The sequence below is a fragment of the Aphelocoma coerulescens genome, chromosome 2 (assembly GCF_041296385.1).
Source record: "Aphelocoma coerulescens isolate FSJ_1873_10779 chromosome 2, UR_Acoe_1.0, whole genome shotgun sequence".
Classification (NCBI taxonomy): Eukaryota; Metazoa; Chordata; class Aves; order Passeriformes; family Corvidae; genus Aphelocoma; species Aphelocoma coerulescens.
Window position 1 is genome coordinate 17,469,612 of NC_091015.1, and position 27,866 is coordinate 17,497,477.

Sequence of the window (27,866 nt, forward strand, 5' to 3'; positions counted from 1 at the left end):
ACTTGTGGTAAGGCTTGAACCCTTCTTAAAGGGAACTTAGTTAGGGACTTACCCTTTTTAAGGGCTATTCGTTTTTGGGGAACCTCCGAGTGGAATTCCTTTTGTGAGAGAGTGTGTGGGGGGGTTGGCCGCCCCCTTTGTGTGTGTGAGTGTGCTTGAAAGGGTTCATTTTTAAGGGCACCACGAGGGATCACCCCTTTAGAGACACAGAGGGGAAGATCGAGTGTGGTGATCAGCCTTTCTGGGGGGAGGTTTCCACGTTTTAGGGGTGTGCGCAGCCCCAAATTCATTTTTATTAGTGTCTCAGTCTCCTCGGGTCTAGAACTGAGGAGAAACCTCATTTTAAACCCCTCTCTTTTTCTTTTCGCCGCGTGGTCGGCGGCCATTTTGAAATTTCGGGCTGCCGCGTGGTCGGCGGCCATTTTGAAATTTCGGGCCGCCACGTGGTCGGCCGCCATTTTGTGTCCTTTTAATTTGAACTGCACCCCTTTGCCGTTTTAAGTGCATGTGTGAACTTGTTTTAGCTGCACTCTTGTGGTCAGTGCTATCTAGCACCTTTATACTTCCTGTTAGTTTGGAGTGTTTGGGTTATTGGATTGTAGTTGTAATTTGCTTTATCTGCTTTAATCATAAGACACTACTTTGATATTTTGAATTACTGTTTGTGTTATTCATTATAATCTTTTTCCTTTAATTTGGTTATAAATATTTTAAATTTATCTCTCCTTTGCTAATAAAGACAACTCTTGTTTCTTAAATTTTAAGTATATATGTATAAAACTATCTAAATTTCAGTTATACTTTAACCAATTTAAATATTCACTAATTATTCTTTTTATAATTAAAATTAATATTTCTTGCACCATATTTGTTTCTCACCAGCCTGCCATATTTAATTTTTTTCCCACAGATTCGCCATCATATATCTACTAACCCTGCTTGCCTTTCTCTACATTAGTTGTATTGTATGTTATGCTTATAACTTTATTATCATTCTTTTTATTGTGATAGTGTATTGAATTTAAGTTATTTTGTAATATTATTTCCTTATGCAATATTTTAATTGTTTTATATAATACAATACTTTGGTTTATTTAATTAGAAAAAAAAAAAAAAAAAAAAAATAAATTTTTTTCTTCTGCACTAGCTGCTTGTTTGCTTCCCAGTAACAAAATGGGACAAGCGAATAGCAAAAAGAAGGACCTAATGAAGAAATACAAAATCTTCCCAGACAGTCCGTTAGGGCAAATGCTCCTAAAGTGGGAAGAAAATCTTTTAACTAAAGAAAAAGACCAGTGCCAAATGATTAGGTACTGTGTTTTTAAGTGGCCAAAACATAAAATTAACAAAGATGGACTCAGATGGCCCAAGTATGGGTCTTCTGAAAAATGGCTTTGTGAGGCTTTGCATTCTTATGTACATTACAAAGCTCCAAAACATTCTGATGAATTAGACTATGCTAAAATTTGGTTAAATTATTGGCAAAAACAAAATGAAGACCAAAGCAAAAAAATAGAATTGGAAGAGGAAACTAAATCTAATTCAATTGGACTTAATAAAAATTCAAACCAAATTTTTTCCATTGCAGAAGAACACAAACAGAAAGAAAAACAAAAACCTAAATTAAATAAACCAAAGTGGGACCCCCTAGACTACCTTCCTCCAGTAACTCCTCCAGAAAGGAGGGTCCAAATTGAACAAGAAAGGGTCCTTCCTTCATCGAGCCACCCAATCGAAAGGGACTCAGAAAATGAGAATGAAAGTGAAAAAGAAAATTCTGTTCCTTCCTGCTCTCACAAAAAGACAACCAGACAAAGGATTTCTTCTAGCCAGGATGGCCCAGCATCTTGCACTAGAAAGAAATCATTTAAAACACCTGACTGTCCCACCTGCCTTAGCACTCCCCATGAGTCTAAAATTTTACCTCTTAGGGAGGTACCCATGGGAAATGCTCAAGGAGGAATTGGTTATGTAGTTGTACCTCTAGCTTCATCTGAGGTACGAGAATTTAAAAAAGAAATGAAAAGTCTGATGGCTGACCCTATTGGCCTAGCTGACCAATTTGATCAATTCCTCGGCCCTAATATTTATAATTGGGGAGAGATACAATCCATCCTTCACTCCTTATTCACCATTGAGGAAAGAAAATTGATTAGAGCTGCAGGAGTGACAGTCTGGGACAGAGAAAATAATTCTAATCAGGGCCCAATTGGAGAACAAAAATTACCACTGACAGACCCTGAATGGAACCCAAATTCAGAAGAGGGCAGGAGGAACATGAAAGACTACAGAAATTTAATTATAAAAGGGATTAGAGAAGCTGTTCCTCGAGTTAATAATATGAAAAAAGCATTTTGTGGGGAACAGGAAAAGGATGAGTCCCCAACAGCTTGGATGGCTCGGTTAAGGAATAACATTCAACTTTATTCTGTCATTGACTTAGACAGTGAGGGAGGCAAAACTATGCTAAAGGTACATTTTGTGCTTCACTCCTGGCCTGACATCAGGAAAAAATTAGAAAAATTGGAAAAATGGCCAGAGAGGGAACTAGATGAATTACTGGAGGAAGCCCAAAAAGTCTTTGTTAGGAGGGATGAAGAGAGGATGAAGGCTAAAAGCCGAATAATGAATAACAGTACTAATGCTCCAATCCACAACCCTCCTACACAAAGAACTTCCCAAAGGGGCATCCCACAACAGCAAACCCAAATCTGCTCTCAGCAACAGCCACAGGTTTGTGTTTGCAATAAACAACCTAACCCAATTGTTCAAAGACCTGAGAGGTTAATTTGCACATACTGTAATAAACCAGGCCACGGGCAGTGGTACTGTTTTAAAAAGCAGAGAGATCAAGGAGTCCTTCAAATGGAGGGACAAATTTTGAACAACTGAAGGGGTCAGGGGCTTTATTCTCTGGGGCAAAAACATCTTAAAGAGCCCTTGATAAAATTAGAAGCTGGACCCCAGAGACAACAAGTGGAGTTTTTAGTGGACACAGGTGCTGAAAGAACCTGTGTCACTAAAACACCTCCAGGATGTTTTATTTCTCAAGATACATTAGATATATATGGTGCTAATGGTGAAAGCTTTGCTGTTCCTGTAATTAAAAATGTAATCCTTTCCATACAAGGACGTACCCATACAGGGGATGTGCTATACCTACCTCAAGCTGGGATCAATCTTTTAGGACGTGACTTCCAAATACCTCTGAGGGTTGGGGTGGTACCGCAGGGTGGAAAAATGACCACTAAATTGTTTGTTTTATCTTTAGTAGATGAGCAACACATTGACCCGGTGGTGTGGGCCAAACCTGGCAACCGGGGAAAAATGGACATCACACCTCTAACAATTGAGTTGCTCCCAAATAGCCAGCCAGTACGTGTACCACAATATCCCCTCTCCAAGGACAAAAGAAAGGGCCTGAAGCCTGTTATCATGGACTTATTACAAGATGGAATTCTTGAGACCTGCAAATCCAGTTACAACACTCCAATTTTGGCTGTCCAGAAACCAGATAAGTCATTCCGGCTTGTACAAGATCTGCGTGAGGTCAATAAGAGAGTCCAAACCAGGTACCCACTGGTGCAGGACCCCTATACACTCCTGAGTCGGGTACCCCCAGCACATGCCTGGTTCTCTGTTATTGACCTTAAAGATGCTTTCTGGTCATGTCCTCTAGATTCTCATTGCAGAGACATCTTTGCATTTACCTGGGAGGATCCAGACACTGGACGGAGGCAGCAGCTGCGCTGGACTCGCCTGCCTCAAGGGTACACCGAGGCACCCACACTCTTTGGCCAAGCGCTAGAAGATTTGCTAAGTTCCTTTTCTCCACCCGAAGGGATTCAGGTAACTCAGTACGTAGACGACCTGCTCCTCTCTGGGGAACAGGAGTCTACGGTAAGAACTGCTACAATTCAGTTACTGAATTTTCTAGGGAGGAACGGGCTGAGGGTGTCAAAACCTAAATTACAATTTGTGCTACAGGAGGTGAAGTATTTGGGACATCTAATTGGCCATGGCACAAAAAAACTCAGTGCTGAAAGAGTAGAAGGAATCCTAAATCTACCACCTCCAACTTCAAAACGAGAAATCCGGCAATTATTAGGCCTATTTGGATACTGCAGACTGTGGATTGATCAGTATTCACAATCTGCCAAATTTTTATATGAAAAACTAATAGAAGAAGAACCTTTTAATTGGACTAATTCAGATACACAAAAATTACAAAATCTGAAAGAGAAATTAACAAAAGCACCTGTTTTAAGCCTTCCTTCACTAGAAAAACCCTTCGATCTATTTGTTAATGTGGAGAAGGGAGTTGCCTATGGCGTCTTGACCCAGGAGTGGGGAGGAGTCAGGAAGCCGGTTGCTTTTCTTTCCAAATTACTGGATCCAGTGTCCAGAGGATGGCCCGTCTGCATCCAGTCCATCGCCGCAGCAGCTGTTCTGGTCTCGGAGAGTCAAAAACTCATTTTTGGTGGAGACTTGACAGTGCATACACCACACTCAATCAAAACCATTTTAGCTCACAGGGCTGCAGAGTGGTTAACTGACCCAAGAATAGTCAAATATGAAGCCATTCTCATGCACTCAGACCACCTGAGGTTAGTTGTGTGTACACACCAAAATCCAGCTCAATTCCTTTATGGGACCCCATCAGAAAAAGAAATTGAACACAATTGCATTGAGATAATTGACATCCAAACAAAAGTCAGAGAGGACCTGGTGGACTGTCCCCTCAATGAAGGGGAAATCCTCTTCATTGACGGGTCATCTCGAGTGGTGGATGGAAAGCGATGCTCTGGCTATTCAGTGGTCGATGGACACCAAATGTGTGTGCTAGAAAAGGGCAGATTGCCACTAACCTGGTCAGCTCAGGTCTGTGAGCTCTATGCCCTAGAAAAAGCACTCCACCGACTAGCAGGAAGCATCGGGACCATTTACACTGACTCCAGATACGCTTATGGCGTAGTCCACACCTTTGGAAAAATCTGGTCCGAAAGGGGGTTCCTAAACACCAAAGGGAAAGATATCCTACATAAGGAATTGATCCTAAAAATTCTAAAAGCACTGCAACTGCCTCAGGTGATCTCAGTGGTGCATATTCCAGGTCATCAATCGGGAACCACAAAAGAAGCTCGGGGGAACAACCTAGCAGACTTGGCAGCAAAAGAAGCAGCAGTGGAAGAAGAGGTAAAAGTGATGGAAGTAAACCAACTTCCAACTAACACCACCACATCTGACACTATTCCACAAACTAACATTTTACCCACGCCCATTTTTACTGATCAGGAAAAACAGAAATTAGTTTTAATTGGTGCCAATGAGGATTCTCAAGGCCGCTGGTATTTACCAGATAAACGCCAAATTTTAAACAAAAATTTAACCCGAGAAATTCTACAAAATATCCACCAAAGCAATCATTGGGGTTCAAAGGCTCTGGCGGATCACTATCTCAGAACCTTTGGATGCACTGGTGTTTATGAAATAGCCAACCAAATAACCCGGGACTGTGTAATCTGTCAAAAAGTTAACAAAAAGGTAATGAAAAAGAACACGGGCGGAGGAATTGAATTAGCAATCAGGCCTTTCCAAAACATTCAAATTGACTTTACAAAAATGCCTCCTGTCCAGAGGTGGAAATACCTGTTGGTAATCGTTGATCACCTTACCCACTGGGTGGAAGCTATTCCAACTGTCAATGCAACAGCCCAGACAGTGAGTAAGGTGATCCTCGAGCAAATTATCCCCCGTTATGGGATAGTCCACCGCATAGATTCAGATCGAGGTACTCATTTTACCTCCCAAATTGTACAACAATTGGCTCAGCAATTAGGAACAAATTGGAGATTACACACCCCGTGGCATCCACAGAGCTCTGGGAGAGTGGAACGGATGAACCAGACAATCAAGAACACCCTCACAAAATTAATGCTGGAAACAAAATGGACCTGGGTAAAATGCCTTCCACTTGCTCTTCTTAGAATCAGGACACAGCCAAGATCTGATTTGGGTTGTTCACCATATGAGATGTTGTATGGATTACCCTACCTTGCTACACCACAAGAATTGAATGTGAAAGAGTGTGGAAACACCAATGTACAACAATATGTACAGATAATTGCCAAAAATCTAGAGTTGCTAAGGGAAAGAGGTTTTCTACCACAAACTCCCCCACTTGATTTTAATCTACATCACATCAATCCAGGTGACTGGGTGTTAATAAAATCCTGGAAAGAAAAGTCATTAACCCCATCCTGGGAAGGTCCATTTCAGGTCCAGCTAACCACTGAAACAGCTGTCCGGACATTTGAGAAGGGCTGGACGCATGTCAAGAGGGTGAAGGGTCCAGTAACACCACCAATTGAAGAGAAGAAACCTCCAGACAAACCATCAAACTAAACACCCTGTTTGAAAGCTCCACTCAGCATCCCTCACTCCAAGTTAATAAAATCCTGTACTCCCAGTTCTTCCCCAGTTATACCTCAGTAATAAGTGCTAGCTACAAGTTGTTAAACTAAGTTGAAAATATTTTGCTGTTAATTCTGTTCTTTGTTATTCCCTTTTACAGATTCTGCCTTCACACAACCATATTGTCACATCAACTGTATAGTAAGGCTCCATTTGAAGCCAGCATTCTCTTCCAATAACAGTCCAATCAGACTCCAAAATTATGGGCACGATAACTCTAATCTTTGACAAGGCCAACCCTAAATAACCATGAGCTTCCAGAAGCCTGAGGTCACTGAAGAACCATCTGAAGGTGAGATGCCTAAAGAAAGGACGAAAGAAGCAAAGATGACAACCCCCACCAGCAGAGGCAACCCAAATGCTGACAGCTCCTCTCGGGTATGCCAAAAGGGGAAAGTGAGCAACATCCTGCTACTGAGTGTCATCTGTCTCTGGGTCCTCTGGCCTCCCTTTACACAAGCAGCCGACAGCCGCTGTAACAGATGTTACAAGACTGTGTACCAGGCAGAAGGAGGCTCATTTCAAATTCGACACTTTTTCCGAGCACATACTTATGTTAATCCATCTTGTTATAACATAACAAGGTTGAGTATCTGCTCAGAAAAAGGTCACAAGTACTGGATTGGCAAAAACATTGGCACCCAAATACATAAGCAGAAGGGAGAGTGCCCCTCCCAAGACGATTGGCTCTGTTTCAATTTTAGATACATAACCAAGACAGAAGATTTGTTGAAAAGAAAGACCTATGACACTGACCTGATCCAAGAGGTGGTCATAGAAGAAAAGGAAAAACAAAAAGAAAACAATCCTTTGATGTCAAGGAAAAACTTGTTTATTGACCTGACAGAAAGGATTGGACAACAGCTAAATTTAACAAATTGCTGGGTGTGCGGAGGAACTTTAGAATCGGAGAGTCGGCCTTGGCGGGGAGTCAGTCTTGGACCCCCCGATTTACTCCGACTGAGTAATCTCTCCCCCACAACCAGACATGACAATGAAACCTGGCTGCTAAGCAATACTGTTATTGGAGAAGAATGCATCTGGAGGAAAGGAAGAAAATTTTTAGAAGAAGTTGGTGAGACAATATGCAAAAGGTACCTGGTAACTGATGGGCAAAAACATTGGTGGATACCTCAAGAACCAGATGTATTCTGGTCTGCAGAAAAGGTTGAAAACAAAAATTGCATTTTGAATCCTGTTAAAAAACTCTGGCAGTGCTGGGATCAAGGAAATCCATATTCTGTCCTGCCACAAATTTCCAAGTACTGGATTACAGCAGCAAGTATACAACCCCACTTCTGGGAAGCACCACAAGACCTCTACTGGATCTGTGGTAACCGAGCTTATTCCAACTTACCACCTCGCTGGAAAGGGAGCTGCACTCTTGGAGCCATTCAACCAAACTTCTTCCTACTTGCTGAAAACGCTGGAGCCCACCTTAGAATCTCCCTTTATGATGAACTTTTCCGTACTAAGAGACATGTAATAGGAGGGACCCAGAGATGGGGAGAAGAAGAGTGGCCAGCTGAGAGGATCCTAGAGACTTATGGACCTGCAACATGGGCACAGGATGGGAGCTGGGGGTACCGAACTCCCATCTACATGCTAAACCGGATCATCAGACTGCAAGCACTAATTGAGGTAATCACTAATGAGACCTCTCTTGCTCTTGAACTACTTAACACACAGCAAGGGCAAACTCGAGCGGCCGTGTACCAAAATAGGCTGGCATTGGACTATTTACTAGCTGAAGAAGGTGGAGTATGTGGCAAGTTTAACACCTCAGACTGCTGCATCCATATTGATGATCACGGTGAAGCCATCACCAAGATTACCCAAAACATCAGGAAACTAGCCCATGTTCCAGTGCAGAAATGGCAGCCCTTGATCACTTCTGAATGGTGGGAAAATATTTTCCAAGGACAATGGTGGAAGAAAGCTTTAATTATTGTTGGACTTTCCCTTACAGGACTTATTTTTCTCCCTTGTTTAATCCCTTGTTTCATCCGTCTAATCACCACTGTCGTCCAAGGCATGCCACTGATCCAGGATCTTCAAGGACAACAGCAGCGTCCACCATTTGCTCAAAAGATTATGCATATCAATAATAGTAACAATAAGAAAACTAGAAAGGAGAGAAAAATTGCCCAGCAAGTGTGGGACAGTTTTAAAGAGCTTGAATCTATCCCTGAAGAGTTATCCACCTCCACTTAAATGCAAAGACCAAAGATGTGAGCATAAGAGAAAAAGGGGGGACTTGTCATACATGAAATCCCTATTTGTGCTTGGTCTTTGCATATTAAGTGCTTTAATTAATTTGAGCTTAATATTTTTAAATTGAATGTTAAAATCAATCCATCAGCCCAGGTACACTAATCAAGTTTTTATGATCTTCCTGTGTTTACTGTATACCTTTACAAGTGTTTTAAGATGTGTTGGATGTATTTTTATGTTTTACTTGTATCTTGGTTTCAAGGCAGACTTTAAAAACCCCGGTTGCAACAAACAGCCCAGCCCCCCATAAGCACATGACCCTTATCTCAACTGATATCACCCCTCTGACCAGGAGGAGCCATTGGTGGACAGAGGTGGTCTGTCAAGGGGAAAACACCAACCGCCTTGAACCAGGGGGGTGGACTGTGGGCGGAGCAAAAGCTATAACAGGGAGAAAAAGAAAGACACGTGTCTCATTTTCCCTTCCTCTCCAGCTTGCTAAGGCAGTGCTGGAGAAGCCTACCCCTTTCTAGGGGCTTTTTAGAAATAGATTTCTTTTTGACCAGCCTAAACTGCAAGTTTATTTTTTTCTCTACCTGAGGTTCAGAGCTGTCTTAAGCCTAAAGTTCCTGAATCCCTGCGCTCCTGGGGCATATCTCTCGAGCCATCTGGATCCCAAATTTTTATATTTTGTTAGTTTTTTTTTTGCAATTTTTCAATTTTTTTTCTGTTTTAATAAATTGTTTTAATTTCTACAAAGAGTTGTCTCATTCCTCACAAAGATCAACAATAAGTTAGCTGGAAGTCATCCGTATTTCATTATATTTGGCACTGAGAAGTGCAGCTTTTAAAGAGCCTCCACCCTACAGCTGCATCACATCATTGATCCATTTAAATGCACTAATCTAGCCAAAAAGCCAATGTTTCCCATTACAACCTGTCTCTAAGTGACATCTATGTGCTAGTTTAGGAATAGATCTTCATAACAGAACTACTTTGGAGGTAAACCAGGAAAAGATATTCTCCTGGTTCAGTGCTGAACACTTGCATGCTTTTAGCCTGAAATAAGTATGGAGCTGTGTAGTTCCATCCAGTCATGAAGCGGGTAAAATAAACACTGTGAGCGTAGCTCGCTGAATACAAATTCTGCAATTACGGGTTGTGTGCATGACCATTTAGGTGACTAGAAATTGGCTCCTACATTGGTAGGGATTTCTCCACATAAAAGGAAAATGATTTATAACCCTGAAATTCACAAGGAACTTAAGGGAGGAGATCTAACATGTGACTAATATCCCAAAGGCCCTCAGGTCTTTATAATAGTGATCATAACACTATAGCTTCATGAAAGGAGTAATGAGGCCTGATCTGCCCCTGGGTAACACAGTAGTGTGTGAGATGGCTCCTAAGTTAGTTTGACTTTGTTGACATAGTTATAACACTGGAAATCCTGCTAATCAAGATGAATGGTCTTTAAAAAAAAAAAAAAAAAGTGGGGTTTGCAAGTCCTGTGACAGAGGCACATTTTGATATCAGCCTCATAGAGAGATGAAAAAAGGGTTTCTTACAACAAAGAAGGAAAACATAGTATATTCTATAGTATATTCATTATTTCAAATATGTTTATGTTGAATAATGATCAGTATCCTGTGCAGATCTTCTTCCACTGTGATGCTGCCTTCCTATACTTTCCAGGAGCCGGTGGGCTGCAGGACCCGCCCCCGGCACTGCTCTGCTCCAACAGCTGTCACAGGAGAACGAGAGGCTTTTATAACAAGAGAGTGGGTAACTGTAATTTGGCACTCAGGAACTCGTGGGAGGCTGTTTCTTGACTCCAAAGGCAAGTAGATAAATGAGAATATACAGTGAGAGATGCACAGGCTTCCAAGCACTTTGCAGGAGCTGCTACCAGGCGATCCGCGGGGGCCATACCCAGCTACTTATGTGTTCTGGCACCTTTAGAAATACTATGGTTTCTCCTGAAGGACCATCCTGCTGCCAAATACTTTTTGCATGTGTTCAATGGATGCCTGAGTCACAGATTCTACAGTGCTAACACGCACAAAACTAAGTTTATTTTTGATCTCCTTCCCAAAACTTCTTTTCTATTTCATAACTGTAGTTAACAGCACCTTTGACCTCTGACATGCCTTCCCATATACTTATGCCTTAAGACAGACACAGTTAAAGCCCTGAGTTGTATTTGCTTTCTAAATTAACCTCGAGGCTGTGATAAATGTGGCAATGCTTGGATAACAAAGTTATTGTTTCATGCTGTTTGCTGGCAGCATCAGAAGAATAACCACAGTGGTCTCAGTTCAGGTCACACATGACTGAAAAGCATCCTGCTGTAGGGTGGCCTTCGTTCTCAATCCCAGTTCCATGAAAAGAACACATTTCCAATCACTATCTTGTCCAGGTGAACAAGATAAGGGTTTAATCACTCCTTGCTATGGAGTAGTTTAAAGAATATCTGTCCAGAAAGTCTTTCTATGATGCTGACATACAGATTACAACGAATAAAAAACCCCCAGCCCTCATGAGAGTGTGTACTTTGAAAAGACTTGAATTTAGTTTTAATGCATTTGGCACATGGTTTATGATGTTTCTTCACCTCAAGAGAGGTCAATTACATCATGTTTCAATATTTTATTTTTCTCTGGACTTACACACAAATCAGTTGTGAAACAGATCTTCTAATAATTTCCTGTGGTAGGGGACACACTGCTCAATTCTTTATTACTATTAAATGGATCCAATTTCTATGTAAAAAAAAAAGGTATATATTTTCCAGAATATACAAATATTCTTGGTATAGTTAGTGACAGCCAGACTGCTAAATTTTTTAACATGATGAATGAAACGAAACTGAAAATAAATATTTTCTTTTACAGAAGCTTTCAAAATACAAGGCCTGGTACCTTGCTCAGAGTAAAAAATTCTTCCTTACTAAAGATAAACCTCTAGTAATACAGATCCTGCAGCCTAGTCACATTGTTGCTCTCACCCCACAAAATGGCACGACAATTTATAAAGCTAAAGAATTAGAAAATAACTAATTAACATAATTGAAATGTCTCAGTTAATATACTTGGTTAACACCCATGTTACCAAGAGAAAATTCTCCCTACACACTTGGATGAAAGCCTTGCTGTTACCTCATGTCATATGTATTTCTAAATATAGAAATAATTAATACTTCTATATGTATAGTTACACAGAGCAGAATTGCACAGCTGTCCCTGGCTAGCCATCAAAGGGATGTGTTTTATACACAAGAATAAATTGTTACTTTTTCTGTAATTCTCTCAATATGAGGGTGGACAAAAAGAAAGTGGGCTAATATGTCATTGCAGTTGCAGTAGTCTGGGCTTTCCCAGAAGTCACTGGAGAGAAATAAGAGCCCTGAGAGGTTGATGCAAGCCATCTTATGTGTGGTATGAACGTGTCTGGCCAGCTTCTTTGTCTCTTAATTGACTATTGAGGGAGCATAGCTGATTATCTCAGATCAAATGAATAATTTATAGATGGGTAAAAAAATCAGGTGTCATGAATACCATCCTCAGTGTCTAGTGCATTTGGAGAGCACAAGGCAAGCAGAAAATTTCCCTTGTCTCAGGATATTAAGGGGTTGTGTTATTAAGCTCCCTGTTTGCCCAGAAAGGGAGTCCTATTGCAGCCAGATTTGTAAGGATTTGCTTGCTCCTGAAATAAACAGTAGTGGCTGTGCAGGAACACCTGTATTTGTAACAAGAGCCCCTCATTCTTGTCTTCACGTTGAGCTAAACTGAAGGTGAATAAGACATTCATATTTTTGAAGGAGAGTACCCAGCATATGCTTTGATAATCCATTAATGTTTTCAATATTTCAGCAGTGCTCCTGCTCTGAATTGGAACCAAAAGAAGTCATTTCATTAAAAAGAAGAAGAGAGTATGAGATCCATTTAATTAAAGCTTTTCCAGCCAAAACGCTAAGGACCATTTAGATTCTGCAGGCATCTTATGTATAATCAATGGAAAGTGCATGAGCAGAAACTCGAAAAGCTTGCAGGAAGCCAACGTAAAATGAGCAAAGACTAGAACAAACTAGATGCCACATTACAAGGCTCTGGCATTTATCAGAGAAGAACCAAAATACTTGACTATTAAGTGGACCACATCTGTTGAAGACTGGCAGGTGAGCCCTGACATGGTTTAGAGCACCCTGCCAGTCTGCTCTGCACCGAGTGACACATTTGACAGGAATAAGGTGCTCCAGCAATGCTTCTGCAGAGGATGCTGCAAGGAGCAGGATCACTGACCAGCACAATCCCATCACTCAGGAGGACCAGTCTCCCTATAGCTGGCATCCCCTCCAGCTGGGTCAGTTTCTGTACCCTCTCTCAATGCAGAGCAGCATGGAAAGGAGTGGGGTGGGGGCACTATTTCCTTAGTCCAGCAGTCTGTGAAATTACCATTTAGCTTCAGATGCAGCTAAATCAGGGAGCTATTTGAGGTAGCTGTCTTCAGGCGGCACTATCATGGACCATCCTTCCCAGTGATCCAAGCAATGTGCCTCACTCTCTGCTCTCATCTTTGTTCTTGTAAGAACAGTACTGTCATGAGCAAGAAAAGCATAATCCTCTGAGCTGGAGTCAGAAAACACATCGTGCAGGAGGAAAAGACAAAAGATGACTGCTGCAGTGTTTCCACATGGTTCACCCCTTCGCTAAAGCAGCTAACTATTGGAAGGGACTTGAGCACTGCACAGATGTTATTTACCTCTATTTTGAAATGCAGAAAGTTGCAGTAATCTGTTTATTTTTCTTTAACTCTTTTGTGCTTTGGAAGTATCACACAGTTCAAAAGGCAATATAACCAGTTTTCAAGGAAATGATTGAGCTGCCAGTGTTCTAACAACTGTTGTTTTACAAAAGAAAGCAAAAAATAAGGAAAATCAGATTAAATAAACATAGAAGCTAAGAGCAGCACAAAAAAGTTTTAGTGAATGCAGAAGTTTGACAAATGACGACTGCTGCAAATCTTTGCTTCTTCTCTGGCTTTCATCAAGATTTCTCTAAAACTTAGAGGATGTCTCCAGAAGAGCAGCCTGACACACTGCCAATGGAATAGAACCTGTTGCTCCTGCAGCTGGTCCCACAGGGGATGAGAAGAGTAAACAGGAATATGTCATATCAAGGAGGAGGGTTTTCCCTTTGGATGTCTTTTTTATATTAATCAGACCCAGTCACTCAGGCTAATTACCTTTATAAAAGTTGTAAAATACTTGTGGCCCTCACCTCAGGTAGTCATTTAGTCCTGAAAGCTAATAGTCCATCCCTACCTGATCAAAAGGAAAGACCACTCTTAATATATCAAAAATATTAATCCCTGACACTAGCCATCAGGGAAAAATGCTTTTCATTACTGTGCTCAGTTTGTTTTGTATTTTGCTTAGGCCCGAAGGACCGCCTTGAGAATTAAATTAACTTGGACTGCTTTCCCTTGCCTCCCATGCAACTCTTTGGTCTAATCCTGCAAATGACCTTTGTGTGGACATACTTTGCATCCACATGGAGCCATTTGGAGTCTGGCACATGTGAAACAGCACAATACTGCAGCGAAAAGTTCAAGTATATCTAATGAGTTAAAATATTTGGCTGCTGCTTTTTTCTGGGAAAGCAGTTCTGAAATGAATATCTGAGGGTGCCTCAGCAGAAGACTGGGCTGAAAATATTCTGTAAACATGGCTTTGTTCCTTAGCTCGTTACTTTAATTTTGACTTCTCCCACCATTATGTTATTGCTGATCAGATTACTGGATTGATTTTTGACTAGATTTGAAGCTCTAAGTCCATTGCCAAACAGGGACAAACTGGTGGAGGGTGCAGATGATTAATTTAGTCACACTAGAAACATGCTATGTTTAATGCTTTCTTCAGTCAGTTCAAAAGCATGTTTCTTCTTTCCATACTACAGTTTGCATAGGCAATCAACACAGCCTGTTTACAGAAATATAATGAGCATTTCTGTTCATTAGTTGCAATAATTTACATTGCTGGATTCCTATGTTGGTTTTTTTTCTGTAAAGGCAGATGAGCCACTTGGAACCTGAACCCAATCCTGAGTGTCCCTAATTCCCACAGTTGTCTGTGTTAGTCCCCAAAGCTAGAGGAGAATCAGTCATTAGATAGTATCTCTAACTCCAAGCAGCCAGCATCTTCTGCACCATTTCTTCAAAGGGTTTGTAAAACACTGAAAGAAAATTAATCCTGTATTTTCTTCTTCTTGAAAGCAGCATTCATATACAATCCTTTCTCTGGAAGCAGGATGTAGCTTGCTGGGGAATTTATAATACTTCTTTCAGGAAGCTATAGTAAAAGTTTAGTTCTGTTAAAATACCAAAAGATATTCCAAATCCAGTCACTTCTGGAAAATTTATACCATACAGACATAAATACAATCCAGCTTGCCTCACATGTTTGGTTTTTGGTTTGGGTTTGGTTTGTTTGTTTTTCGTTTTTCTTTTTTTGTGGGATCATGCTTCCCTGGATGCTGTCTCCCTATTTTCCATCTCACTTTTTAAAAGCTTCAGCAGAAAGATGGATGGTGGGAAAGCAGTGGGGAAACAAACCAAACAACAAACCCCCAACCAACGAATCAACCAAAAAAAAACCCACCCCAGCGTAATATCACTTTCAGAGCCTAGTCTCCATAAATAGTAATCAGCTTACAGGTTTAGACACCTTCTGACCTTTGGATGACTCCTGCTGTCCTAGAGAACATCTCTTGTGTCTCTTCAGTGAAAAGAGAGCTGAGCAGCGGTCAGTTGGCATAAGTAGAAGCACATTAAATCAGGTTTAGAAGCCAGTAAAAGCCAAGTACGTGGTTTCTACAGGGTATCTGGCAGTGAGGTTCTTATGAGCTCAAAGTGAAGTAAGAGCTCTTTGACAGTAGGTAAAATGTGGGAGCAGCAACTGACACATTGCCTTTGGGTGGGGCACGTCATTTTTGGAAGGAGGGAGGGTTTGAATGAAATCAACATATTCATGTGATATGTCTAATTTTTACTCCTGAGTTTTTCCTCAATGCCTGAAAGCTGTCTTGATCCAGCTCAGCTCTAGAGGAAGATCTGTTACATGGCAGAGCTCAGAAGAAAGCTGCCACACTTCGTCCATCTAGAGGGAGGCTGTGGATAGTCAGAAAAAATACAAGATGGGTAGCCTGAATTTTGGAGATGGCTGTTAGCACCTCTGTGCTACTAAAACAAGGCTTCGCTAATCAGCCGATCAAGCTGCTGATTATGTGATCAAGCAAGGAGAGAGTGATAACACTGTTGTCAATTCATCACCAGCTACTTCCATCTAAATTGTCAGTTCAGTAGTTAAACTAAACATTTTACAAAATAGGGCTGATTTATCACCTTCCAGTCAGAAGCACAGAAGCAAACACAGAGCTGTTACTTCAGTAGAGGAGCTAAGGTAACTCAAATTGTCATTTCACTTTTCTCTGCCATTCGAGCACTTAAACCTTTCCTGTCATGGACAGTTTTAAATAGGTTGGATATTTATTGTGTTGAACTCTTTTAAACTGCATGTGTGGGAGGGGAGGGTTTCTGAAGGAAAATGCTGCACATGTAATAGTCCCTGATGGCTTTCTAAAACAAGTTAACATTGTTTGACCTAAAGTGAATAAACCCTCAGCAGAACCGAGGCCGATGACTTTATCTGTTAAACTCTGGCTCCTCTAATTTGAAACAAATGAAAGAATGTAGATAGTTTAAGTGAATGCAGAAAATATTGCAGTGATTTTATTTCCCTCGACCTTTAAAAAATTAGGAAATCCTCTGTAAACAGGCACAGCATCTTCAGAAACATTGTCACTGTTGTTATTCCACAGTGACAGTTTCCAACAGCAAAGCATGAAAAACAAGTTTTGCTTTGCTCATGGTTTCAGACTGTGTCAGTAGATTTTCATTGCTAGGAACCCAAGTTAAAAGTATTAAGTGACTTCTGCTGGGCTCCTCCTAACCATAATCTTGCTTGCTCAAATTTTATACTGCAACCCATTCTCCTGGGCTCACTGAATTATACTTGAAATTACTTTTGTCCCTGGCTGGATGCTAGTAAATACTTGCAGGCTTGAACAACTTTGTATTTCTTTACAGAGTACCAAATTTGTGGTCTGAGCTGAAATACTAATGCTTCAAACCCACCAAAATGTATCCAACTCCAGAGTCAGAACAGCAGGGATGATTAGTGTTGAACAGCTGAGGCTTACTGCTGTAAAAGCTGTGCCAGCCTGCCTTGGTGCACATTGGTAGCCTCACACAAACACTTCTGGGTCCAGCTCAGGAAGACTGGCGATGGATCAGGGATGCTGGCCAGGAGAAACAGTCATCTTGCTGTCCACTTCTGGCTTCTCTTTGTGTTTCGGACATTGCTACCCAGTCCACATCAGGAGCAGCATCCTGACAGACACAGATCTCCCTTAACACCTCAGCTTTGTTATCTGAGAAGACTACACTGAGTATAAGACACTTCATCTGAGACACAACATAGCTTTTCTCAACATAGATAGCTGGTTCCCAAAAGTGGACCACTGCCAGAAGCCAAATGGCTTCTTTCTCCCCACAGTGCAGCAGGATAAGAACTAGATGCCCAGACTTCCACCAAAGCTGCAATGTTACTCTCTGTTGGCACTCCCAGGCAGTGATTTTCCCTGAGAGTACTCTTGCAGAATACTGTATGCGCTTAAAATGGTGTTACTTCTGGGAGGTATTGCCTAACACCCTGTGACTGATTGAGACGGCTGACTGAAGCTTCAGGATGTCAAAATCCTCTTTTACTATAGACTCAGTGATAGGCCTTGCTGCAATTCTCTTTGGCAGTGTTCTGGAGCACTTTAAAAGCATCAATGTCTGGGGCCAAGTGAGGTAGGTGTGATCTCCTGTGAAGAGAAGATTTAAATAAAAGAAAGGAGACACAGTTGCAAGGGTTTGGTGTAAAAGGGGAGGCAAGATGTAGGCATGGCAGCAATGATATTTATTTCTGTTTCCTGAGTGTTGGTTGATAGGAACATCCATGAAGTGAAAGGGGAATATTGTGGTACAGTTACCAAGAAAATGGCCATCACTACTGATGTCTAGGATGAATACTATACTAGTGCTGGACAAGAAACAGATGCCTGTATCATGTCTGAATCATAGGAATTTCAATGCAGGAATCTGTAAAGCTAATGCAGTTGCAGACAATGGTCATGTTACTGTGGAGCTATAGTAATGATTTAATGGCTTTTACACTTGTAGGAGGGTCTGACTACTATCTACAGTATCTTGGAAATACCAATGAATGAAAAATATATGTGTAATCCACTCCTCAAACTCTCATGCTGGGGAGAATCTGTTGAATCATTCTCGGGCACCTGTCAGCATCCTCGGGGAGTGGGGACATTGTTAGGCTGATGCCAGTGGTGGAAAGTCTGTAGTCAGGCACACTACATGTGCTTGCAAACATTTCCTGGGAAGCAGTAGTATTTCTTATGTTCAAAACAAAGAACATAGCAGAGGTGTCCAGGTTTAGCCTGAACATCTCAAAGCAGGCCTTGATTGTGAGATTAAAGCCACTAGTGACTATAGCAGAAACTCTTATCAGAACGATCATTACCCCAGCAGTTCCTACAAGTGACAGTTTCTGAGGGCAAAATTCAGTAAAAAACGTCTACTTGCCTGAGGCGCATCTCCACCCACTCACTCTTCCTTTCATCCATAAACTCAGGCCCTGTTAAACTTGGACCTTTTCCTACTTAACTTTTCAGACTTCTCCTTAGGAAGTCCTTACCCCAGCACAAAATACTCAAGATTTACTGCTATCTCCCACTGCTGCCTATCTAATCTATTTTACTCAGGTATTCCACACTAATCTAATCTAAAGAGTCCTGTAAAAAACCTGTTCTCACTTTAAGTTCCTTTTCTCTCCACTCCTGTTGTTGTCTAACCCAAAGGTTGGGCATTTGGGACTGGCTATGGCTGAGCCTCCTCAGTGCCTGTGGCACCTCAGGTCTGACATATCATGGTGGGCTGCAGGTGGTGAAAAATGAGAGAGCCCTCAAGATGGCAAGGACAACAGAACTGCTTGGCAAATGAATTGCTTCACCTGGGTGCAGGTTACAGGTCTATACACTTGTGCATGTGAGAGAAAAGCAGGCCCCTGTGCCCTGCCAGAGGCAGGTGCTATGCACCATTTGGAAAGGAGGCAGGTACTTAAAATGTATTTAGTGTAAAGAAATTCAGTCCTCCAGTCTACCTGGCCCAGTGAATTTTGATGTCCACAAATTAGCCTCTAGAATATCTATATTCTCAACACATCAACACATTCATTCAGCAGGTGATAGTTTAAGAAGATAGAGCCCAATAATTGTGCCACCACTGACCCAGCAGAATGGGCAGAACAGAAAGACTGAGCACACCTTAGCCCCTAGACTGCAGGACAGGCTGACGTCTGCCTACCTTGGCAATTTAAATTAGCTGCTAGACTTTGCACTGAAGTGGTTGAGATGCGCTCAAAGATGTCTGCAGCAGCTCTCCTGTGGGGATGATACTCTTTAGCAAGGAGTGATAATAAACAGTAGGATGGTGTTAACACTTTAAGCTGCTGCAGCTGCCTGCTAAGCGAGTATGTGTCAACACCTTCAGACTGGAAGGTGAGAAAGTGAAATTATAGCTTTTGGTTACCCTATTTCTGATTTTGCAACCTCTTTCATTAAATTACTTTCAAGGATGATTAAGGGACTCAAAGGTTTGCTATGTGTTATGAACCCAAGATACGGAGCACGTTTCTGAAAGTTTGTGTCCTTCCTTAAGCTTTTATTGTAACTAAGACACCACATTTACAATGAAAAATTACAGCAAGATAGTCTTATACAGGAAAGTCCTAAAAACGCCCCAGTGTCTTGAACAAAAACTTCTGCGACTGAAAAAACAGAACACTGTAATATGAGGAAGAAAATTAAGTACACAGTTTAACAAAGGTCTGAGTAGCCTGAATTTTCTTTTGATAATTACACAAATATAAGTGTCTCAGAGTCAATAATGAGATCTAATCCCTCAACCCAGCAATGAAGTAATATGTGATTCTAGGATCAAATTTTCCTCTGGGATATTTTCATCTCCCTGTTAAAGTTTGAAAGCTAAAGCTAGAGAAATTGATTGGCAATGTAAAAAAAAGTGAAACTGGAAGATTTGTCTCTATATTGATGGAGCTATGTTGATATAGAGACTTGTTAGATACTATATTCAGAGTCCACTTGTAGTTCAATCTCTCCAAGACATTTTGTAAATCTGACAACATTCTATATGGGTATTAGTTATGATGCTAATTTAGATTTGGAGTCAGTACTGTGGCTACCATAGAAAAAAATACTATTATGAATACATGAACTGATTTTGTATACATCGTGGATTCTTGATGGTGTTCTGCAGATTGGCATGATGACTCCTATGCAGAGAACAGTAGGCAGCTGAGCACACAGCTACACTTTTTGGTTCTGTTTGATAACAGAATCCCAACAGAAGTGCCCCAGCTGTTCCCCTTCTCCACCCTTCAAAAATGTCAAGTGATTTTAATTCTGGTCTTTTCAACTTCTTCACAACCATTGTGCAAACTATAACAGTTTTTTTCTGGGTCTGGATAGCAAACAAATCTTTCAATGTTGTAGGACAGTGTGAAATTATTAGGGAGCTGGGCAGAACCCTCCTGTAGATTGCCAGCTGGACAGCAGTATGCTTATTCAAAACATCCGTATGTAATCTCTGGGCCAGATCAGGTTCAGGCACAAAGTAGTCTTTAACACCAGAAATTTATGAGGAACTCAAATTCAGAAACTACCACACATTTTTAACTATCTATACGCCTAATGAAATCTACAGCAACACACAGTATTGTAGGCAAGCACCTGAATCAGTGTGACAGGCTGTGAGTTGTAACACCCTTTTAAACTTACCAGACGTGACCTTGGTTGACAATAATTAGCATATGGGTCTTGGGACTTTTCCTCCAGCTACTGGAAGTAAGCTCGTTCTCCAATTCTCTGGATACCAGTATTCATCCCTGCTGATGATGCAAGTTGCTGATGGATAACCAGGGCGGTCACCTCTTTTCAGAGATTACAATCTCATGGTCAAGGGTAGCACAGTAAAAAAAAACCACAACCCAAAACATTACTATTGTTTTCAGAACACAAACTAGACACAACCTTTCATTTCACTCAGTTCTTTACCAATTCTTGCAAATGCTGTTTTTCTTTGTTCCCTTTCACAGAAACCTTATTTGTCCAGCCTCTACGCTAGAAAACACCATTCTAAACACCGAAAAGAAATTTAAAATCAGACACTCCGATGATGATAAAGTATAGAAAATGTTTACATTTACCGCCTTCGCGGCTACAACAAAACCAAGCTCCCCCCGCCACTCGCCCAGGGGCGGCCCAGGACTTCGGCCGGGACCGTCCAAAGCCAGCCGCGAGGCGGTCGCGGTCCCGGTCCTCCCGAAGCCAGGTGCAGGTGGAGCTGGCGGCAGAAGCACCAAATCCTGCATTAGGGCGGAAAGTCTGAGATCGGTGCTGTCTGAACACCCCCGAAAACGCCCAGGGAAGCAGCAGCAAACGCCACCGCCCCAGGCCGTGCTGGGGGGCGGGGGCCGGCGGGGCTCTGCGCTCCCCGGCCGCAGGGCGGGTGCCCTGGACGGCAGCCGGGAGCCAGTTCCTGCCCTCGCGGTGTCGTCTCAGAAGGTGGGTGGACTTTTGGAGGGAAGAGAAAGCGCCAGCCGGGAGGCAGGGGAAGGGGACATGCTCCCCACCGGCAGAGGCAGCGGGAGCCGCCAACGCCGGGAACGCCGCGGCGGGGGAAGGGGCAGGAGCTCCGCGGGCCGCCGAGTAAGAGGGGCCGGCTGGAGGGGCCGTGGGGCGGCGCCGCCGCCCTTCGCGGGGTCGCGTTGCCGGCCCGGCGGGCTGGGGTGGTGGTCACCCCTGTTCTTGCCAGGGCGGGGGCGGCCTGCGGCGCCGGGACGGACCCGGGGCCTGCCCGGGGATGGGTTGTAACGGGACGGGGCGGAAGGGGCGCCGTGCTAGGGCCCGGGGAAGCGATCGCGGTGAGCGGCACGGCGGAGGTGGCACAGCCGCGCACAGCCCTGCGCCTTCGGGCAGGCGCTGGCTGGAGTGCCCCGCCGCTCCACCCCCGCCGAGCCCGGGCCGGTGCCCAGGTAGCCGGGGGAGCCCTGGGAGGAGCCCAGGGGGGCGTAACTGGCGCGGCGCGATGGCCCCAGCGCCGAGACGCCCTAATTGCCGCCGGCGGGGCCGCAGCGGCCGCCGGCTGCCGCTGTCGAAGCGAAGCAACGTCTGTGAGGGGGGAGGCCCAAGGGAGGGGCGCGGGCGGGGCGTGGGGCGCGGTGGTCTGATCGCGAACGGCTCGGGCTACGTAGTCGGGGGGAGGGAGCCGCCTGCGAGCGGGGCAGACCCGCCTAAGAGACAAAAGCTCGGCACGGCCTCGGTGCTGCTGGAGGGGTCTTTTGTTGCCACTTCTTCATCAGGGCTTGTGTGCTTTCTGCTGCCGCCCTCCGCCCCGGCACGCCGCTGGATACTGCCAGGGCGGGAATCGTGAGCAGGCGGCGGCTTCCGCCCGGCCTGGAGAGCGAGCGGCCCCTCGGCCCCTGGTCCCGTCCTCCTCCTCTACCAGTTGATCAAAGTTCGGCTGGGCCGGGAGCGGCCCTACCGCCCCGCCGGCCGGGGCTGCCTAAACAGCGCTGCTCCCTCCGTCCTCGCTCCCTCCGGCGGCGTGTAGCGAAGTAGGAGGGAGGGGACGCCTCCCGCCTCTACCCGCTTGCCCTCTCCTCCCCACGGCTGGAGCTCTGGATAGGAGGAGCCGGAGGAAGAGGAAGATGACGAGTGGGTGCAATTAGCCTAACAAGGGACGGGCGGCGGAGGCGGTGGCGGCCCCGTGCCGAGGACTGACACATCTGCTCTCTCTCTCCTCCTCCAGCCATGAAGGCAGAAGCCGGGGAGTGTAGCTGAAGCCCAGGGTCGTTCGGGTGCTCTTCCCTATGGCAACCGCGTGAAGGGGCCGACCCCCGTCCCCCGGCGGCGGGGCTGGGCTGGCCGAGCCTCGCCTGGTGTGCGTGAGTGGCTCTGGCGTTGGCTCCCGCCTCTCGTCCCTTCCCTTCCCCGATGTGGACTCCAGAGGATTTGTGCCTCCTTTGTAACCGGGAATGAAATAATGGCGACCCGGTGGGCAGCGGGGCTACCCGGCGGAGATGGAGACAACGAGCCCCCCCCGGGCGGCGGCAGCGGCGCCGGCGGCCAGGTAGGAGCGGCGGAGGCGGGCGGGGCGCGGGCCGTGCCGGGCGGCCGCCTCCCGCCGCGGGGAACGGCTTGGCTGGAGCGGGCTTAATGGCCGCTCCCTCCCGCTCTCCCTCCCTCCAGCTCTCCCTCCCTCCCACTCTTCCTGCCCGCCCGCCCCGGAGTTGCTGGGAGTTGGACGCTGGGAGTGGTGCGGCTCCCCAGCAGCGGAGGGGAGGCAGCCGCCCGGCCGAGCGCTCGCCGCGCACTCGGGGCACCGCTCCCGGGCCGGGCGGCGGCTCCGCTTCCCGCCCTGCGGAGCCGCCGCCGCCCTGGCCCTCGGGATGGAGATTTCCCCGGGGCCGCCCCCTGGGCCCCTCGCCCCCCTTCCGGCCCCGCGGGCAGAGCCTGGCGTGTCGCTCCCACGCCCAACCTGCCCGTCCTGGAGGAGCGCTTCGCTGGGCGCTCGGGGGTACGGCTTCGTTCCTGTCACATTTCTACCGTGATGATTTTTAGTAGAAATAAGGGTCTGGCCTCTGTCTGCTTGTACCCTGTGCTTGCCACTCTCCTGTCTGTCCGCAGCAGCTTATATTAAGGATATTTCTGTCCATAGCAGTTGTTGCTGGAACGATCCTCTGTGTGTTTAGTTCAGAAACTTAATAGCATGCCCTATGGTGGCACCATTGCATGTTTTGACTTGTAAGACAAAGTTTTTAACACAGAACCGTGTCTGATCCTTCTGTGCTCCCTATTAACAGTAATAAATGTGTCTGAAAAAATTATGAACTTCAGATTCAACAAAATACATACAACAGTTTCAGTAGACTTGTTTTAAGATTTGTCTTAAGCTTTATTTACAAAGACAAACTTGATTCTGTATTTCTCAAAGTTAGAGTATGTATGTTGTGCTGAAGAAAAAGCTGATTTAAATCTGCATAGGGCTATGAGATATATGCCCTTTATGTAGGTATTCCCCCTTTTGTTTCTCGAGGTTGAAATACAATTGAGTGATTTTTAAACATACAGAACTTTAATTTAAAAGTCTGGGTGATTTTTGGATTGGTTGTGGTTTTTTGTTTTATGATTTTTGTGTTTTTGTGGGTTTGTTTTTTTTTTCCTTAGGACACTGGGTTTTGGTTTACTGCTATCTTGAATTCACCCTTTTGCCTTCGTCTGAAAGTGTCACATATGGTATTGCAGGGTTTTCTTTTCTGCTATCACCTCAATTAAGAGATTCACACAGTCTCTTAAAGTCAGGTGGGTTGGGTGAGGATGAAATCGGAGTCTTAAGTAAGAGCACAGAAGATGTAAATACTCTGTGATAAAATACAGCTGAAAAACAGTTGCATGTTTGGAGAACCTGTTCTTCAATAGTTCACATAGTCTGGGAAGGAGGAGAAAACCACATGTCTAAGGGTAAAAATGAATATCTGCTTTTTAATTCTGTCATATTGAAACATCTGGGCTTTGGTACTGGCTCTTGTCATAATCTACCTCTCCCTACGGTGGTAAGCCCTAACAAGGTCTGTGGCACTTTTGGAGCTTATCATGTTAAAGCTGTCTAGTTGGGGACTACTAATAGGTGTGGAATTGCAAAATGGACTGCTCTGCCTGTTGTTTTGCCAGGCACATACATGTTAGAGTTAAAATGTAACTGGTAAAAAACGCGCTCAGACGGGTGATTGCCTTGATCAGAGCAGGCCTGATGTAATCTTTGCTTGAACTTAGACGGCCCTGGTGAATTCATGATCAAGGTTGCTGTGCGTTCTCCGTTGCCTTCGTGTAATATTGCTGCATGTCTTAAAGTTCAGTTTATTTTCTTACAACTTTATTTTCATAGATTTGTGTAAAATGTCAAGAGAGTGAGGATTTGTGGCTTGGCATCTGCTCTCTCAGTTCAGTTGATGGAGTAGTTCCTGTGTACAGTGCTTCTTGTGCTATATGTGAACAAATCCTTTTAATTGAAGTCTCTCTTGCTGGTGTTGAACAGTAAGAATGGCTTTTCTGTATAAAAAATGGAAAACACCTTTAAGAAAAGACAATTACTATTAAAAACAGACTTCTAGTTTTCAAAAAAATTGCTGCAGTTGCAGGGGTTTGTAGTGTTCTAGCACTGATCTGCAAAGTATTAGCAATTTTGGGAAATGATTTATGGTTTTGGGATACTGGATCCCATATGGTGTTTGCATTATAATGCAGTAATTAAGTCATCCCCATTTAATGTTTAGGTGTAGACCTACACAGACAGCAGGTTGTCATGAGGAAGACTCCAAGCATAGCTGTTGTTCACTACAGTCAAGGGAGTTGCAACAGAAATTAGGATTTTCGATCAGTTTAAGGTTTTGGAAATGCACAACTGTAATCATCAAGGCTTTAGCAAGAACTGAAAAACTTGTCCTCTAGCTTCAAGATCAGTGGTCAGACTAAGAAAGGGAATGTCTGACTGAGAAGTGGTGCTTCTGTGAATCTTTGTGTACACAGGTAGGAGAATAGAGGACATGCGATTTGAGTCGTCTGGATACTGCGTATGTTGGTCAATAATTGTGTTTTGTTTTGGACGCCTGCCTGCTCTGATACTAAGTTCCGTTTGGTCATGCCTTGCCATGTTTTCTATTTTTATTTTCACTTCATTTTTTTTTTTTTGGTTTTCCCTTCGACACCATACCTAGTGGTCTTTCTCCCTTCAGAGCCCCTTCACTGAGACGATTGTTGTGAACAAAGATTGCACGTTCAGGCTTGCAGGCTCCGTCTGAGCTTGGAGCGCCTGCTCAAAGGGACAGGTCACGTATTCTGCGCTCCTGGGGGAGCTGGCAGAGAGGGCCAGGGACTCTCAGGGCTGTTTGCCATTCTGTTTGAAATCTGACACACGTTTACAAATGGAAGAACTGCTGGGCTTATGTTCATAAGGACAGATAAGTGAGAGCGTGTTCTTTCTGGCTTTTAGATTAACAAGCATTGGCTATCTCTGTTCTGTCAGGTTGTAGTGGTGTTTTGCTGGAGAGTTTAAGCCCTGCTGCGATACAGCCAGTACTGCTTCAGTCACAACATCCCACAGGCCTGTCCAGGTTTGAGGCTGGAAGTGGTGTCTTCGTTAGTGTAAATTTAATTTCCCGTCCTTTTGCCTGGAAAAGCACAACAAAAAGTGCTTTTAGTTTTTGGGTTTTTTTGCTTTTCTAGTACTACTGTTTTGCATTTAAAGAATTGCTGTGTCTCTTTGTGGTATAGTTTACTGTTAATCTGTATTAAAATTACATTCAGAACATTAAATGCAGGTTGAAGAAAATATAAGCAACAGTGTTTGTGGCCTTAAAAGCCAAATTTTATTCTTAACAATACTGTTTCCTTGGTTTATGAATACTAAAATGAATACTAAAAATACTTTATCAAATAATTTTATTACGACTGGTATTTTTCTTTTGGTTTTGTGACATGTTTTTGTTTTGCTTAGCAGGTGAGTTGTTAGGAATAGTGAACAGTCTTTAGTGATTCCCCAGAGCTTCTGTGTTTGTCAAAAGTTAGGAATACCTTTCCAAAGACCTCTATAAAATTAAAAGAGGTTTATCAGTACTTGCTTTGTAATCACAACTGTTCAATTTCAGAGAAGAAGAAAACCCCGCAATATTCTCACTCCTACACCTTATCAGAGAGAGCACAACTGCGTAAACTGAGGAGAAGCATGTGCTGGGTCAGGAACCAGGGAAGGGCAATGGTGGCACTAAAAATAGAAAATCATTTGCCTTCTTGCTAACAATAATGAATAGATTGTTTACTATTTTAACAGCCCGGTTGGGATGACACTGGTAAACTTCAAGTGGTGACTCCCAGGTGTTACATCTCTCTACTATCCGAGCAGAATGTCAGTCTTTCTGTAGTTATGCCTGTAAACATGTGAACTGTTCTGGAACTCTCTGCTGTTGGGTACTGGTGCTTTTTTCTATCCCTGATACTCAGACACTGGAAGGTTTAATCGTAATGTTAAAGATCAGAATTAGAGAAATCCATTTGTAAGATTTTGTATGTCAAAGAGTACACAATACTGGTTGTTAGAAGTGTACATTACTTGGGTGATAGAGAATTTCACCCAAAGCTTCTGTTAAATAAATTCAGTATAAATACTAGCCTTACCAGGAGTTTTGGTTGAAGCTGTTTAAAAAGCTTGAGTCAAATCCTATTTAATCATGCAAGCGTAACGCTGACTTCTGCTCTATGTCAGCATAAGCCTAGGGTAATTTGACAAAACATGGACCTCTTCCATAAGGAAATGTTACATATTTGATAAGTGACAATATGAAGCAGGAAGTCGTTCCTTCAAGGAAAGGAAGATATCTTCCTTTACATTCCAATGTAACTGCATTTGATGTGTTTTTCTAAAGTGACTTCTTGCTTCCCAGTGGTACGAGTTTGTTGATTGTACCACTTTGGTATAATTGTCTGGAAAAAAAAAACTTTTGCAAGAGAAATACGGTGGACTCAGAGTATCTTGAACTGTGTATAAAATAATTGCATTTATTGCATGCTGTATATGCATTATACAGCTGAACCTTTTTTCTTTAGCAGATTTGACAAAGATCAAAGCACTAAGTTGAGTTTTTTCTCTCTACAAGCTATTTTTAGTAATTTTTATCATTAAGATGCAAAAATAACGTCTGCTACTTCAGACATATTATTTCATGTCATTTGTGTTTACTTAACCCACAAAAACAATTGAGAGAACAATTGAGTTAGGGAAGAGGAGGTTTTTTTATCTTGCTGTATGCATTTGTGATCTTGTCCCTCTTGTACCTTTGAAAACGTCTTACTGTAGGTGGAAAACGAAATCATAGCTGAACAGTATGGGCTCTGAAAAGAGTAAAAGATGGTATTTTTTTTCTT

The 27,866-nt window shown here is 43.4% G+C and overlaps 2 protein-coding genes across 6 annotated transcripts in view; both read left to right on the forward strand.

Annotated features, from left to right (window-relative positions):
- Positions 1–5,119: 5,119 nt before the first annotated feature.
- On the forward strand, positions 5,120–9,391 carry LOC138106280 (endogenous retrovirus group 3 member 1 Env polyprotein-like). The gene is made up of 2 exons (XM_069006623.1): positions 5,120–5,196; positions 6,575–9,391. Exon 2 carries the CDS (start codon positions 6,724–6,726, stop codon positions 8,686–8,688), a length of 1,965 nt encoding a protein of 654 aa, XP_068862724.1. The 5' UTR covers positions 5,120–5,196; positions 6,575–6,723; the 3' UTR covers positions 8,689–9,391.
- Positions 9,392–21,112: 11,721 nt separating this feature from the next.
- Positions 21,113–27,866, forward strand: part of ARHGAP21 (Rho GTPase activating protein 21) — a 117,139-nt gene continuing 110,385 nt past the window's right edge. For 2 of the 5 annotated variants that reach the window (XM_069006625.1, XM_069006629.1), the window contains exons 1-2: positions 22,110–22,604; positions 22,699–23,019. In XM_069006625.1, the coding sequence (XP_068862726.1) occupies positions 22,933–23,019 (87 nt within the window). In that variant the 5' untranslated portion in view covers positions 22,110–22,604; positions 22,699–22,932. The other 3 variants (XM_069006626.1, XM_069006627.1, XM_069006628.1) reach the window with 3 other exon arrangements.